The following is a 14875-nucleotide window of genomic DNA, read 5'->3' as shown; positions in this document are numbered from 1 at the left end:
GAAGCCATCACTGTTTGTTTCAGAAGAGATCTCAACCTAGCAATGGCTGAACATCATAAAATACACCCAGTGGATCCAGAAGTGCCACCACCCACTGTGCCATTAGATCCAGAGGGTTCAACAAGATCAGAGAAAGGTGACCCAGTAGAGCAACACCCTCCTCCCCCTCCTTGTCCTCCTCCTACTCCACCATTGCTCCGGCGGACATTTCCGGTGGTGCACTTGAATCCACCAAGAAAGAAAAGTTGCAGTTGTTGCAGATGCTTGTGCTGTACATTTGGCCTTCTCTTACTTCTAGTGCTTATCATTGCAGCTATAGTTGGTGTTCTTTATCTTGTCTTTCAACCAAAGGTCCCTTCATACTCCATAGATCGTCTGAGAATCAATCAGTTCATGATCAACACATACATGACCCTTTCTGCTGCATTTGTAGTCAGGCTTACAGCAACAAACCCAAACAAGAAAATAGGAATTTACTATGAAGATGGAAGCAACATTAGTGCTTGGTACACAAACACTAAGTTATGTGAAGGGTCTTTACCACAATTCTATCAGGGTCACCAGAACACAACTGTTCTTGATGTTCAATTAACAGGTCAGATTCCCAATGGAAATGTTGTTCTTCAAGCATTATCTCAACAACAACAGACAGGAAATATTCCATTGATTCTTAATGCTAAAGTACCAGTGAGTTTGAAGTTGGAAGACTGAAACTTATAAAGGTGAAGCCCAATGTCAGGTGCAATTTGGTGGTGGATAGCTTGAGTCAGAATAATTTGATTAGCATTAAAACTAGTGACTGTAAATTGAAGCTTAAGCTTTAGATTATTTCTCCTTTTTTGGGATGAAATAAGCTTAAGATATATTCTTTTCTCTTATTGTTAATTTTTAGTTTATTATTATTGTTATTTTTTTCATCTTATGTTGTCACTTTGTGGCCTTTCATATTAGAGGGACTCATATTTTCCCAATGTAGGAATTAGGTATCTTTCTACTTCATTTGTATCTTTTTAGTGAATAATATATACAAATGCTTTCAGATCCAAACCCATCTTGCAATTGAGTGGCCTCTGTGTTGTGCCAGGCCTAAGAAAAAAATTTAAAGTCAATTTTGGACTCACACAAGAACAATTTTTCTATGCTGGCATTACATGAGATTCATATCCCACAAGGACAATAAATATCTACCACACTTGCAAGAAACTCCAACAGTGCCCTCTGTTTCACCCTTCTAGTTGTTAAATTTTCATATACCAAGAATTCAGTGGGAAGGGATGATAAGTACTAAATGTATTGATGAACAATTCAATGTAAATGACCTCACCATTCACAACTTTTTATTTGATTGGTGGTAATTGAGGCTTTCCAGTTGTAGTTTTCGTTCAGACTGAGATAACTTTTTAAATACTAATTGCATTCAATGGAGTCAACCATGCTCAGATACAAATGGAGATAAGAGAGAGGGATTTTATAAATGTGGCTCAATAATTTCATGGTTGATGTATTGAATTTTGACAAATTATTGTTATGGTATTTGGTTAATCAAATAAAATAACAAACAGATTCATTTTCAGAATCAGGGTAACCAAATGCTAATTCAGACAGATTCACTTTCAGAATCAGGTAACCAAATGCTAATTCTGACAGATTCACTTTCAAAATCAGGGTAACCAAATGCTAATTCTGACAGATTCACTTTCAGAATCAGGGTAACCAAACACGATTTTTTTTAGGAATTTGACTCTACAGAACCTACTTCCACATACTCATGATTCCCTAGAAACATGATTCTGAACCCGATTCAACAGAATTGCGGAACCAAACGCCACCTGAAGGACTCCTACTTGGACTGAACTTAAAAGGCAAGGCAAAAAGAGAACTCCTAACTAAATAAATAAAATTGCAAAAATTAGGACGACTCCTATTTTGAGAAGGAATCCTTTTTAGGATAAGATTCCAACTTGACTACTCCTTGGTCCTTACTTGACTAGGTTTTAGGATAAGATTCCTACTTGACTACTCCTTACTTGACTAGGATTCTTTCTTAACTTAACAAGGACTGACTCAAATAACAAAATAAAAATAGGACTGGACTCCTGATAAAGTTCTGCATCTAACCAGATCAACTTGGACTGGACTAGGACTGTCAAAAATGACCAAAATGCCCCTATTGATGAAAAAGACTCCATGTGGCTGGACTAGGCCATAGGATGCTGAGGCGAGGTGCTATTTTGGGTCATAGGGGTCCTCCTGAATTTCATCAGCTCTCCCCTTGAAAACATTCATCACCGATGAATGGGTGAGGGCCATACGCCTTTCATGCAAATCTTGGTCAATTCTCTTGAGATCTCTTCAAGGAAATACTTGACTTGGAGCAGAGATTGATGGAAAACCCGCGTGAGCAGGGGAAAGGATTTAAAGCCGTAAAATTCGTGAAGGCACTTCTCTTCAGTGTGTATTTGTCCTCAAATTTTGCAATTATATGGGGCTGGGGGGGGGGGGGAAGTAACATGTGAGTGGCAGCTTGTACCATTCCTAGGCAAAACTTGGGCAATGTAGGAACACTAACAATGAAGTCTTCAATTCTGGGGATTTTCTTTTCAAAGAACCATGGTGGCATGACAAAGTCGATGTGCTCGTGCTCAAAATCAGTTGCTATGTCCGTGAGGTCTTCTTTAGGCACATCTCCAGCTAGTGTTATTGCTTCAATCTTTTCCTTGTAAGCTTTTGTGGTACCATCTTCAGCTTTCCCATCCTCTTCATCAAGGGCTTGAGTCAACTCTTGGTCCTCCACTATTTTAGCCTTGTTGCCCTTATCAATCTCCTTTGGCAGTAACTCTTGAAGGAGCATCTGGATTGGTAGAGAGAGTTCAACCTCTGGTTGTGGAGTTTCAGCTGTGGAGATTAAGGTTAAACTCAGTGTTTATAATCTCAAGACCAATTTAAGTCCTTATCTTGTATTTGATAAACTTACGAATTTACAATATTCTATTACATGTGTTTCTTGCCTTGCAAAATTTTCTTGCTCTGATTAGCCTTGATGAGGGCATTGCAGCACAATAATGTTTCTTTATCATCTGTTGAAGCCATTCTTGTGGTTAACTATTCTAGAAGGGTGTGTATCCTTGGGAAATGCACTGTCACCAGACATAACAAATGAGCCTGAATAAGCTCTCTGGTCATCCATACTGCCCCTAATTGGAACCCTACCAATTCAGTATTTAGGATATGACCTGTTCATGGCTATTCAAACACGAATGCCTTTGGCAATTCTACTCCCCCCAATGACGAATTTGAGTGTACATTTTTGGCATATTATTTTTTGCCCATGAACTGCTTTAGTCTTGGTATTTACTATTCATGATCTTAACGTCTTAGATGATGTTCCCTCATCTGCCACCATTGGTTCTAGCTTACATTTTGGAAAATGCTACTCTTTGAAAATTTTATAAGTGAACTCTTGTGCTTACTGACTTGAAAATTATAGGTCATCTATGATACGATAATTAGTGTGCATGTGACTGGAACATTCCATTAAACCTGTGGTATGTTTCTGGCTTTAATTTCTCCTGGTATCCTCAGGGCAAGGTCGATTTTAAAGACAGAGAAACTTGTGAGTTCTTATTTATGGAGTATTGGGAGATTGTAAAGAAAAAAGAACACTTAAAATTGGAAGCTCTCCAGGTGGCATATAACCTCTTGAAAAAGGGTGATAATTATCAAAGTGAGTTGGATTCTGATTGTGAGAAGATGGATGGTACAATGGAAGATGGAGAATTGCAATGGATGGAGGAACCTGAGGGGCAGAATTATTTTTCAATGAAGATGATGAAAAGGAAGGTGAGGTCGAAGAAGGAGTTTATTGGGTGGGGTTCAAAGCAACTTATTGAATTTCTTACTTCAGTAGGAATTGATACTAGCAAACAATTTTCTCCAGATGAAGTGAGTTCTATCATCAGAGAATATGTCAATAAGAACAGTCTCATGCATCCCGTGAGGAAGAAAAGGGTTCTGTGCGATGAAAGGTTACATTCTATTTTTGGAAGGAAATCCATCAGCCGAAATAAAATTGATGACCTGTTGGAATCACAATTTTCTGAGAACATGGAAGATTCAGAGGAAGATGAATTCAAATGCAGTTCAGAGGACATGGAAGAGGATACCTCAAAAGCCAGTGAAAAGCGGAGGATATCAAGCTCAGAAAGACCTCAGAAAAGAAAAAAAGATTTGGAAGTTCCACAAAGTTGTTTTGCATCTATAACACCTAGAAATATTAAGTTGGTTTACTTGAAGAGGAGTTTGGTTGAGTCTCTTTTAAAGAATCCAGAGATGTTTGAAGAGAAAGTGGTCAGTAGTTTTGTGAGGGTCAAATGTGATCCCAACGACTACTTGCAGAGATGTTCTCACAAGCTTGTTCAAGTTACAGGTAATAGTTTTTGTAAATTTGTATTTTATTGATGACCTCTTATTGGAATTGTACTTTGCCTTGAACTGTTAAGGTTATCTATCCATTAGTCAATATTTATAAATGATACTCACCAATGAGGCAGGTCCCTCATTTTTCTATATTTTACCTATGTTGCACTGGTACCTGTGGTTGAAGTGCCCTGTCTGATGCATGTTGGGCACAAATTTGATGATTTCAGCAACACATGCCTTTAGTGTATCTTGGCTCCATTATAATATGGATGATAGCTGATGATGATATAGGTGACGCAGGTAGATCTGTTACTGTCCCAGCAACCACCTTTTTAGTAGGAAATGGAGTGACTTTGAACTGTAATTAAACTTACATATGTTTTTTAAGGTCTTTGATTCTTCCTATTTTATGTCAATTTGTGGTTCAACAAGACTTCTGTCAAACAATAAATATTTGTTTGTACATTTTATTAAATGCTATAAATCTGTGGTTTACCATGACCGTGTCATCATAAGGTAAACTTATTTTGGATTCCCAATTGTTAATGTTAAAATCAAACACATTTTGATTATTTTTTCTGTAAATGCTCCTGGATAATGCTGTTTGTATTGGGAAGCTGGTTTTATGAGGTGTCTCAGCGAAATTTAGGACAGACACTAAGAGATGCTAGTACGCTTTGATGTGCATAACTATGCAAGACTAGTTTGAAGGTTGCTCTATGTATCATCACTTTCAATATCAGGTTAACTCTATGTCTATATCTTATATAATTCAAATCTTTATTGGCCTGCTGGAATGATTGGAATCTTTAGCCACAAGCTATTTCTTGCTGCAAATCCTCTTGTCTTTTTTTTTTCTTAATGATTTTATTATTATTATTATTATTATTATTTTGAATTTGATCATTATATTTATATATGACTTTCAAACTTGTCATTGGTGGCACTATGAGGTTGGATTACATTTCTGTCGTCCTGTGTTTTCAACCGTAACCTGCTCTTAAACTTTGAAAAATTTGTCTCGTTTTGTGAAGTTTTTGTGTTGGGTGTTGTGGCTTTTAGTTTTAGCCTAGGGACTTGGAACTTGTTGCTTAATTCCTTTCTTCCTGTACCCAAGCCCGCTTGCTAGTCAGCGAGTTTTAAGTTTTAACCTGACCTGCCTGTGACTGTGACTGTGAGGGCTTGTGAAAATTTGAGTTGGCCATCTAGGTTTTGCAGTTCTTCTAGGTGAGTTTCATTAGCTTTAGCTTGGTATTTCTTGCTGCAAGTCAATGTGTACCATTGAATAACAAAGTAAAAATTACATTGTTAGTTTTTTTATTCAGACCACAGATTTGTCCTTTTGCATCAATGGAACATGTCGCAGCTCATTTTTTATGTGTTTATTGTTAGGCATAAAGAACGCCTCAGGGATGGGGAATTCCAATGCAGAGATCATCCTTCAAGTTTCTAATATGAAAAAGGAGACTTGTATTCGTTTGTTGTCAGATGATAACATTCTTGAGGTAAGAATTTTTGGATAACAATTTCCCATTTTGAACAAAAAGTTTTGATTAGTTCTAATTAACACTTCTAAATGCCCTGCTATGGTTTGAGATCTCAATCTAGATCTGTCAAAAAGTTGAGATCTCGGTTGAGATTTGGTAAAAATCCCCGGTTAAGCCGACCCAACTCGATAGCCCATCTCAGTGGATATCAGGCTCAATTTGGGCTGGAATTTGGTATTTAACCTATTTTAGACCTTCTAAACATAGTGGTGGCTTTAGATTTGAGAGAAAACAAGTGTATATATATATATATATATATATATATATATATATATATATAATATATATATATATATATATATGGTTCCAGCTCGACCCTAACTTTGAAATTGATATGTGTTGCTTGTATCTCAAGATGTTATGCAAGTGTGCGTATCACAATCAAGTAATAAATAATAAGTACAGTATTGATCCCTCGGAGAATTCTATCTTTAACTTTCAATGTAAAAGTAAAAGTGATTTAAACAAGATTAACAAGATTGATTTTGTGATTGAAGAACTAAATAATCTAATAACAGGTAATTAACCTAAATAACCGAAATGGAGAATGAGCAATAGAAAGAACTTAGTGAATGAAAAGAGTGTTGGGAATCAATTTCCCTTCGCCTGAATTTTATAATGCAAATACTAAAGTAATACTACAGCCCAAAATATATCAAGAACCTGGAATGAAATGGCATAATAGTATTTTCCCATACACATATGCTTAGCATCCTAATTCAACATCTGCATATTCCTATGAAGAAATGAAATACGATTGCAATTTAAACCCAATCTCAATCATGGCAATGTAAGGTAATTGGGTACTCCTACCCAACTACTAATTAACTCAATCTAATTAAAGATAAAGCTAACCCACACCATTCAACAAGCATCTAGATTCAATTAACTTTACAATTAACTAAATCATAGCAATCTGTCATGAAAGATCAATCAAGAACCGAAATTAATCAATACATAACATGTTGAATTCATTGACATTAAATTGTATTGCAGTTGTTATGGACAATAGAAGTCCCGAGTGACCCCCTCGGGAGAGATACACACCATCTCGGGATGATGTATCTCTTCCCCCACAAAGGTCCCGAGTGACCCCCTCATGAGAGATACACACCCTCTCGGAATGATGTATCTCTTCCTCCACAAAGGTCCCGAGTGACCCCCTCGGGACCCCCTCGAGAGAGATACACACCCCTCTCGGTTTGATGTATCTCTTCCTTAGGAAGCCACAATCAAAGCAGGTCTCAGAAGACCCTCTTGACTAAGTCAAGGAGAGTTAGTTACGAATAACTACTCAGCATATCGTTTCCGAGAATTGGGGGGATGAGTCAGCAAGATAACGGATCTATCTGGCGCAAAAAAGAAGGAGCCGTTATTCCAAGGATACTCCACTCACTCACCAACAGTCGATTCAAAATTGAAGGAAGCGCCGCCTCCATGTAACTTCTATATAAACCCATCTCCCACATGGAGAAAGGTATGAGAACACTATCTGAGTCATTTATTCATTCTATGGTAGAATGAAGTTAGCAGGTCATAGAGTTTCATTTCAGAATTGGATCGGTTTCTCTCTCGGGTTTTTTTTTTTTTTTTTTTTTTTTTGGGGGGGGGGGGAGGGAGAGGGGGCAAAGGGTCAGGGTTTTACCTTTCATATTGTTTCAGTTCTCATTCTCCCCTTTGATTTACATAAATTATACCACTGACCGACTTCAAATTTACAACAATCAACCTACAACTTAGATCAGCGACTGAAGATAATGAAAAACCATTCGTTTTACTTGGAAACATGTGTAACCAAGTAGCGGGAGCCATGTAACAAAGTCAAAGAATGGGAACCAATTGTCCTTATCCGTGTTATGGACAACTAAGTCTAATACTCCAAAGAACCTTGAGAAAATAGAAACAACCAACTGTCCAGTTAACGGTCGTTGGGTATCTCATTCCCAAAAACAAATGATTTGAAGAATGAGTCCAGAGATGTGGAATAAAATATATTGAGGAGAGAGAGAATTAGAAAGCACACCGAAGAGGGGTGAGCTGAACAAAATGACAAGTGGATAACTAAACCATTGGAAAATTCTACAACTACATGAGGGAAACACCTCCCAGAAGATCCCTCCTTCAGCGGAGGATTGAACTGACACAGAACAAGGAAGTTGGTTACTTGGTTATATGTTTTACATAGAAAACAGCCAACCTTGAACCCAACAAGGCTGATATATTCATGATTGGATTTAAGGATGACAACTATATTTGAGGATGACAAGACCATTCACCATATCAGGATTGAGACATCACCCTTCTAAATGTAAACTAGGCGCATAATCTTAATAGCTTCCATCGTGGTCAAGTCACCCAACAAAACGAAAGGATTATAAGAAAATTGGGACACTTGGGAGCAGAACCCATCATGTTTGGCAAGTTACTAGTAAAACACCATTTAATTACAAAGGTGTTATCAGCGAAACTTCCATGGTTAATATTGGCCTCCCATGAATCAGATAAACACCACAAATAGTTTTATCTGGGATTATGGAGGCAAGACTAATGCATTTCTCTAAGAAGCATTAGCATCAAGAAGAATACAAAGAATGGGCAACGATGTGTCAGCAAAATGATGAAAATCCATGATAATAATAACTCTATTGTGGGGGTGGGTAGAAAGGAATAAGTTGCAATAGATCCCCAACAAGAAAAACAAACTAGTATTGGGTCATCAAAGTTAGATCCAGCCTTCTAAGATCCGCTCTATGGTTAGCATGCATGGGAGCAAGAGAGATGAAATGTGCAAGGAACCAACCTATTCCAAGCCTTTTTTGGATAATCAAGGTCGTAGGAGAACTACAAACTCTAGGAAGGTAATTACTCACACCCAAAAAAATTTCTCTCGTACCCAAACAAGCCTAGATGACCACCAGATCTGTGAGATGATTACTGCAGGAAATGACTAGGGGGAAAGTGGACTACAAAGCATCGGGAAGCGCAAAGCCTTACCAATCAACTCTGTACTCTTCTCTCGCTATAATAAACAATAACAGAAGAGTAGAGAAAATACTAAAGGTAATAAAGTCTGAGGTTAAAACAGGCAGCATCTCATCCTCATATAGGAAATTACCATTTAAAAACACAAAGAATCTTACCAAAATTATATTTAATAAAATTTTAGCCTAATAACTGCTGAATTCTTTTTGCCTATGAAAAGAAAATATATGAAGGGCATTTTCTTCTGAGCAAATAAGTGACTAATAACAAGCACAAGGGAGTGAACCATGACATTCTTTGCTTTAAATTTCAATATAGCAAATATAAGGGGAAAATAACTCAGGGGTTATTACATGAATTTGCATCAGAAACTCGAGATTACATCATCCAAATGTCTTGAAGGAGAATCCGAGTAACTCTTCATCTGCTTGATCTCATAGAACTGATTGAAATAAGCCAATGTATAATACAAGCATTCACAACAATGAAACTAAAACAAAATTCAAAATTCAGAATAGGCATTTGCATCAGAAACTCGAGACTACATCATCCAAATGTCTGAAGGGGAATCCGAGTAACTCATCATCTGCTTGATTTCAGAAACAGAGTGAAATAAGTAATGTATATATATTGTGATCTCCAAAACATAATATCTTTTTATGAAAAACAGATTGTGTATTATATACAATGGGAATACATTAATACTCTATTGTGGGGGTGGATAGAAAGGAAAAGTACACATAGCCAACCTGAAGGTCATGGAAAATCCCAAAATCAAACAGCATAACTATTCTTGGGGGTATGCCAGCACAGATTCAAACCCCTCATTCACCAAGAATCATAACTCAGAAAATGCATCTAGACATCGCACTGCAAGAAAGTACCTCCAAAGATTAAAGATAAATAAAAAGAGAGAATATTTTAAAGATGAACAACAAAATCTAAAATTCATCATAAGATCTTCATGGAATGTTAACAAAGATGGGTAGACAGAAGTTAGATCTAAAATTTAATGAACAGATAAAACATGGAAAACTAAAAGAATACCAATCAACCTTATCAATACAATTACAGGGTAGCAAGACCGGGCAGGTACAAAGAAAGGAAATAATAAACAAATGATTAATATGTGAGCAGAAAAAGTTCAACCATAGGAGCTCTCATGATGGGTCTAGAATTAGCTGGCAAATCAGAGAAAAGATGAAAGAGAATTTCTGAGGAAAAAAAAACAAAGGAAAGAAAAGATCAAGATGTATCCATTTGAAATAAACGTATTTTTTTGTTTGATAAGCATAACAGGGATGAAATACATATGGGGGAGAATTACCCGAGCAATTAGAAATAGACAGTTATATTCTAAGGAAAAGGATTGGGTGGGATGTAGAGTAATCGCTCACCTGGATTTTGTCAATATATTCCTTGCGAAATCGGAGCATATGGCCGTGATAACGATCAACAAAGAGGAAGTCCCGAATTCCATACGGAGATTATGAGAAGCACAGGCCAGAGAGACTGCGGCAAGACAAGACTGAGTAACGATGGCATCGAGCTCGAAACTAAAGATCTGATAATTCTCGCACCCAGAACAGTCGGAAATCTGAAGTATCAGTACAGGGACCGAAACACCCAGAAGAAGGTAAGCAGACCAAGCTAATAGAAAGCCTGGAAGAGTGGTGGAAACCAAAGAAACAGAGGAAGGTTTCCAACCTTCGGAGAGTTCGATCAAGATCGGAATCCTTTTCTTTTGCTTCTTCTTCTTCTTTAACTGGCTGTGATGCTTCAACGTCAAGGAAAGGGGTTTGGGTGGAGGCCCCTAATGTTTCTCCGTCATAAACTCAAGCTTGAGAAGCAGGAACCCTAAAATCGAAGAACTGTTCTAACCGTTTCTTGCACCAACAGCTTCTTCAACCTCCTGGCTCCTGCTTCTTCTTCTTCTCCAGATGCATCAGAGTCGAAATCACGAAATGAGGGTTGGGCGGTTCTAGATTGGATTTTGTGTGTTTTCAAAATATTTTGAAAATCTAAACTCAAACCACTGGTTTTTGAATTCGTATATACGTGTATTATGTATGTTGTGTTTTAAAAAAGTATTAACTAATTGGTATGTAATACCAATACTTTACTTATCCATTCACTCGAACTGCCCAACTCAGACCGCTAGGTCGTTCATTGAACCGAACCGTCAGCAAAAAACAAGGAATAAAGGTGGGTTTTGAATATTTTAATGGGAGGATGAATCCAGCCATCCGATTAGATCGGACAGCCGGCTTGACGGTCTTGCACATTAATTACGCAGGACCTCAACAAAATTGAATTAAACTGGGAGGCAGCTTTGGCATCCAGAAAGACATAACCGACGCAAAGACGTCATGGTCACCATTGTTTTGGGAAGATGCACTAGTACACTGTTGTTAGAAAGATCTAACACCTCCAACTTGTTCAACAGTCCAATATCACCAGGGAGTGTTGTGATCCTGATTCCCCTCAAGGAGAGGTAAGTCAATTCTCTTAGGTCACTCATGGAACAAGGCAATCCTTTGAGGGAGCAGCAATTATCAAGATCAAGTGTCTCAAGAGAGCTCAACCTACCTATATTGCACGGGAGTTCCTCAAGTGAACTGCAATCCATAAGGAAAAACTTCTTGAGAGAACTCAATGCACATGTACTGTCAGGGAGTTCTCTAAGATTATGGCAACGAGACAAGTCCAACGAAACAAGCTGTTTTAGCTTCCCGATGGATTCATGCAAAGTAACCAATTTTAAGCAACAAGAAAGATCCAGCCTCTGCAATTGAGGAAATCTCGAGAAGTCAAGAGTTCTCACATAAAGTATTTCCCAATCATTGAGTTTGAGATCGTACAATTGTTGCAATAGCTGTGAAACAAACAAAAACATGAATAAACATATTACTAATTGATAACATTCAATAATATTCTCAAATGGAAAGAAAACTTCTAAGATAGAGAAAATAAAACACGAATACCACTAGCTTACGTTATTTTGAGGCCATTTATTCCAAGCGTTTCTCATGAAAGACTTAAATAAATAATATACCGGTATTTGAGGGTTTTAATAATAAAATTAATTGAAGATGATTTGGAGTTTAATTGAAGGTAATTTAAGATTTAAATTAAAATATGTTTAGTTTGGAATATAAGAAAATATTTAACAGTAAAAATTGAATTTAAATAAAAAAATTAACAGAGAGATAATAATTGATATATTTACTAGTTAAGAGGGAAAGTAAGAGATATTATTCAATTAAAATGTGAGTTTAAATGCTATGTGATCACGTAATAGAGATATGTTTTATTATCTCACCAACCTTGGCATCTCCATTTCGCCAGACTCGATTCCTGTGCAACATCTTCATCATCTTATCTTCAAACCATGGCTTCCCGGGATGTCTTACAATCTGAAGAAACCTATCATGCTCACCACATGAATATGATTCTATGAATATGAATGGCATTCATCGTCAAACATCGTCTGCCCCTCTTTGATCAGGAATAAATTCACCGCTTTTACACTGTAGAATTCCGGTAAATTTATGTTTTAGGCCTCCCAACAACGTGGGAAATACATGTGTTACCTCAATGGTATCTCTGCCCTCTAGCGGAACCCCGAACCAATCAATCCCTTGGTGTTCATGAATGAATTCTATAACACCATCTGGAAGGTAAAAATTGGTGGTTTCCCTAATTGCCAGGCTGACTTCATGCTCAATTTTTCTATTTTTTTTGTGGATACAACCTGCAACTTCCATATCGATACTACCTTTTGCCGGCTCCCATGGTTGATAATCCAGTGTTCTTTGGGTATCACGAGATGCATAACACAATATAGGTTCTGTATAAACTCCGACACCTCCTCTATAACCTCCTCCATAACAATCACCTCTATAACCGCCACCACCCCCCACGACCATTTGGGATTCACATTCTAGACAACCCTGCGTGAGGCAAATGTTTACACGTAGAGAAAGAGAAACATGTATAACCAACTTGACTGCTTTTGATCTCATCATCGTCAGGGATCAGGAAACATCTACAACTACAGAAATTGCTAGAGACATCACTATCACCAATGTCCAGGGTACATTTGCAACCTTCCTCAGCTGTCTTTCGTTGCAAAGGTATCCAAATCTCTCTATCTCCCAGAATTGTTTCCTGTAGTTTAGAGGAAAAGAATCAGCCTCTGTACTAGCGTTATCAACCAGAAAATAATAAACTAAATCATTAATAAGGATTCCTAGCTACATCGAGAGGAGAAGTAAACTAAGGACCTGGTGGACTTGTGTCAGCCTCGAATGATTTGGTACTGTTACCACACAGCAGCTTCCACCCAATTTGCTAATCAGTTCACTGAATTCGTCGCCGATCCTGCACATCTCCACAAAGCCCCTAAACTTGTCTACCATTACATAATGAGTTCCAATCTCAATGAACTTCAGGTTTTTCGGATTCTATATATATGGTATGCTTTCCAAATTTGTTTCCCGGAAACAAAATCTAATTAAATTAGACGGCAGCTCCGGTATGGAAAGTAACCCTTTGCAACCATAAAGATTTAAGTCACGCAAAGATGTCATACTCACCATTGACTTGGGAAGATGCAGTAGTTCATGGTTATCAGAAAGAACCAACACCTCCGATTTCTTTAACAGTACAACATCATCAGGCAATGCTTTAATCTTCGTCCACACCAAGGAAAGCTCAGTCAAAGATTCCGTTAGGCCACTGATGCATTTTGTCACTTTGAGTAGCTATTACCTTACATCCCTTCATGATATTATCATGAGACCATAATCGGCTATGGCAATTAGGATCGTCAGGCCTTTGATTGTAGGCAATTCTCCTTCCCATGTCTCTAATTTGGTCATGCATCCACAAAGTTTCAGTTTTCCATTCATAATTTGACATTTGAGTCCTTAAGAGGGATTTTCTCTTCAAAACTTCCAAACGGCTTTTAGGCTCAAAGCCACAAACTTCCCATATGGAAATTATAGTTTCCACCTTCCATCCTATAAAAAAACATGCAGCGTCGAGAAACATGGATTTCTCAATATCATGCAAATTATCAAAGCTTGTCTTCAACTTTTCATAAACAGTATCATCAGGAAGTTGTTGTAATATCCGAAGTTTGGATTCCCATTCTTCTTTATTTTCTACCATAGATAAATCACAACCAATAACCTCCAAGGCTAAGGGCAACCCTCTTGTGGTGGCTACTATATTAACTGAAAGAACTTTATAATCATTAGGAGGTTCATCCATTGAAAATGAATTCAAACTAAAGAGTCGAAGACTCTCTTGCACATTTAGTTCCTTAGGCTCAAATATCTTTTTACAACTTTTAGGAACTCCGCCAAGAACACATTGATCTCTAGTTGTTACAATTATCCTAGTTCCAGAACAAAACCAGTTGAGATTACGAGCCAAGGCATCTATTTGTGTACGATCACCCACATCATCAAGAATGAGCAGAGTTCTTATATTCTGAAACCTTTATTTAATCAATCTCGATCCTTCTTGAGAGCTCCGTATTATTGCTTCTTTGGGAGTGACATCAAAAAGAAGTTCCTTTTGCAAACAAACGATGCCATTGGCTACCGATGCTTTCTCCCTAACACCTCCAATAAAAATACTCTTGCTAAATTTTTTAGAGATGCAATTGTAAACTATTGTTGTTATGGTAGTCTTCCCTATGCCACCTGGACCACATATCCCTATAAACTGAACATCCCTGGAGCCAACATTTGATGTATTTGACAAAAGAGATAACACGGATTCTATATGGGTTTCTAGTCCAATCGGGTTTTTGGTATTAATCAAAGAAACATTAATGTTCAGTCGAATCAAAGTTTTTTGAACAATGTCCTCAACCAACTTTGATTCATCATCCCTACAATTAGTAGAGAAGGAAA

General features: G+C 37.5%; 1 protein-coding gene, 1 long non-coding RNA gene, 3 other non-coding genes and 1 pseudogene across 5 annotated transcripts in view; 2 read left to right on the top strand and 4 right to left on the bottom strand.

Moving 5' to 3' along the window:
• The window catches only part of LOC149009300 (zinc finger CCCH domain-containing protein 44-like), a 40526-nt gene extending 34545 nt beyond the window's left edge, over positions 1–5981 (top strand). The window contains exons 6-7 of the mRNA XM_089161077.1: positions 3583–4426; positions 5812–5981. Coding sequence (XP_089017203.1) covers positions 3583–4426; positions 5812–5942 — 975 coding nt within the window. The 3' untranslated portion in view covers positions 5943–5981. The remainder of the gene's footprint in view (positions 1–3582; positions 4427–5811) is intronic.
• LOC149009301 (NDR1/HIN1-like protein 6 pseudogene) lies at positions 43–1058 on the top strand (annotated as a pseudogene).
• Positions 5982–8374: 2393 nt separating the features above from the next.
• On the bottom strand, positions 8375–8497 carry LOC149009299 (small nucleolar RNA snoR83). Its single transcript, XR_016174929.1, has one exon. It is a non-coding gene; the product is annotated as a small nucleolar RNA snoR83 (small nucleolar RNA).
• Positions 8498–9236: 739 nt separating this feature from the next.
• LOC149009296 (uncharacterized) lies at positions 9237–10956 on the bottom strand. The gene is made up of 3 exons (XR_016174592.1): positions 10346–10956; positions 9698–9818; positions 9237–9534 (listed from the first exon to the last, which is right to left on the bottom strand). It is a non-coding gene; the product is annotated as an uncharacterized LOC149009296 (long non-coding RNA).
• Positions 9309–9378, bottom strand: LOC149009298 (small nucleolar RNA snoR60). The gene has a single exon (XR_016174905.1). It is a non-coding gene; the product is annotated as a small nucleolar RNA snoR60 (small nucleolar RNA).
• On the bottom strand, positions 9472–9540 carry LOC149009297 (small nucleolar RNA snoR60). Its single transcript, XR_016174907.1, has one exon. It is a non-coding gene; the product is annotated as a small nucleolar RNA snoR60 (small nucleolar RNA).
• Positions 10957–14875: the final 3919 nt, after the last annotated feature.

This window comes from Hakea prostrata, chromosome 7 (assembly GCF_041222555.1).
Source record: "Hakea prostrata isolate BN-2017 chromosome 7, UWA_Hpros_2, whole genome shotgun sequence".
Classification (NCBI taxonomy): domain Eukaryota; kingdom Viridiplantae; phylum Streptophyta; class Magnoliopsida; order Proteales; family Proteaceae; genus Hakea; species Hakea prostrata.
This window is presented reverse-complemented; position numbering and strand designations above follow the sequence as displayed.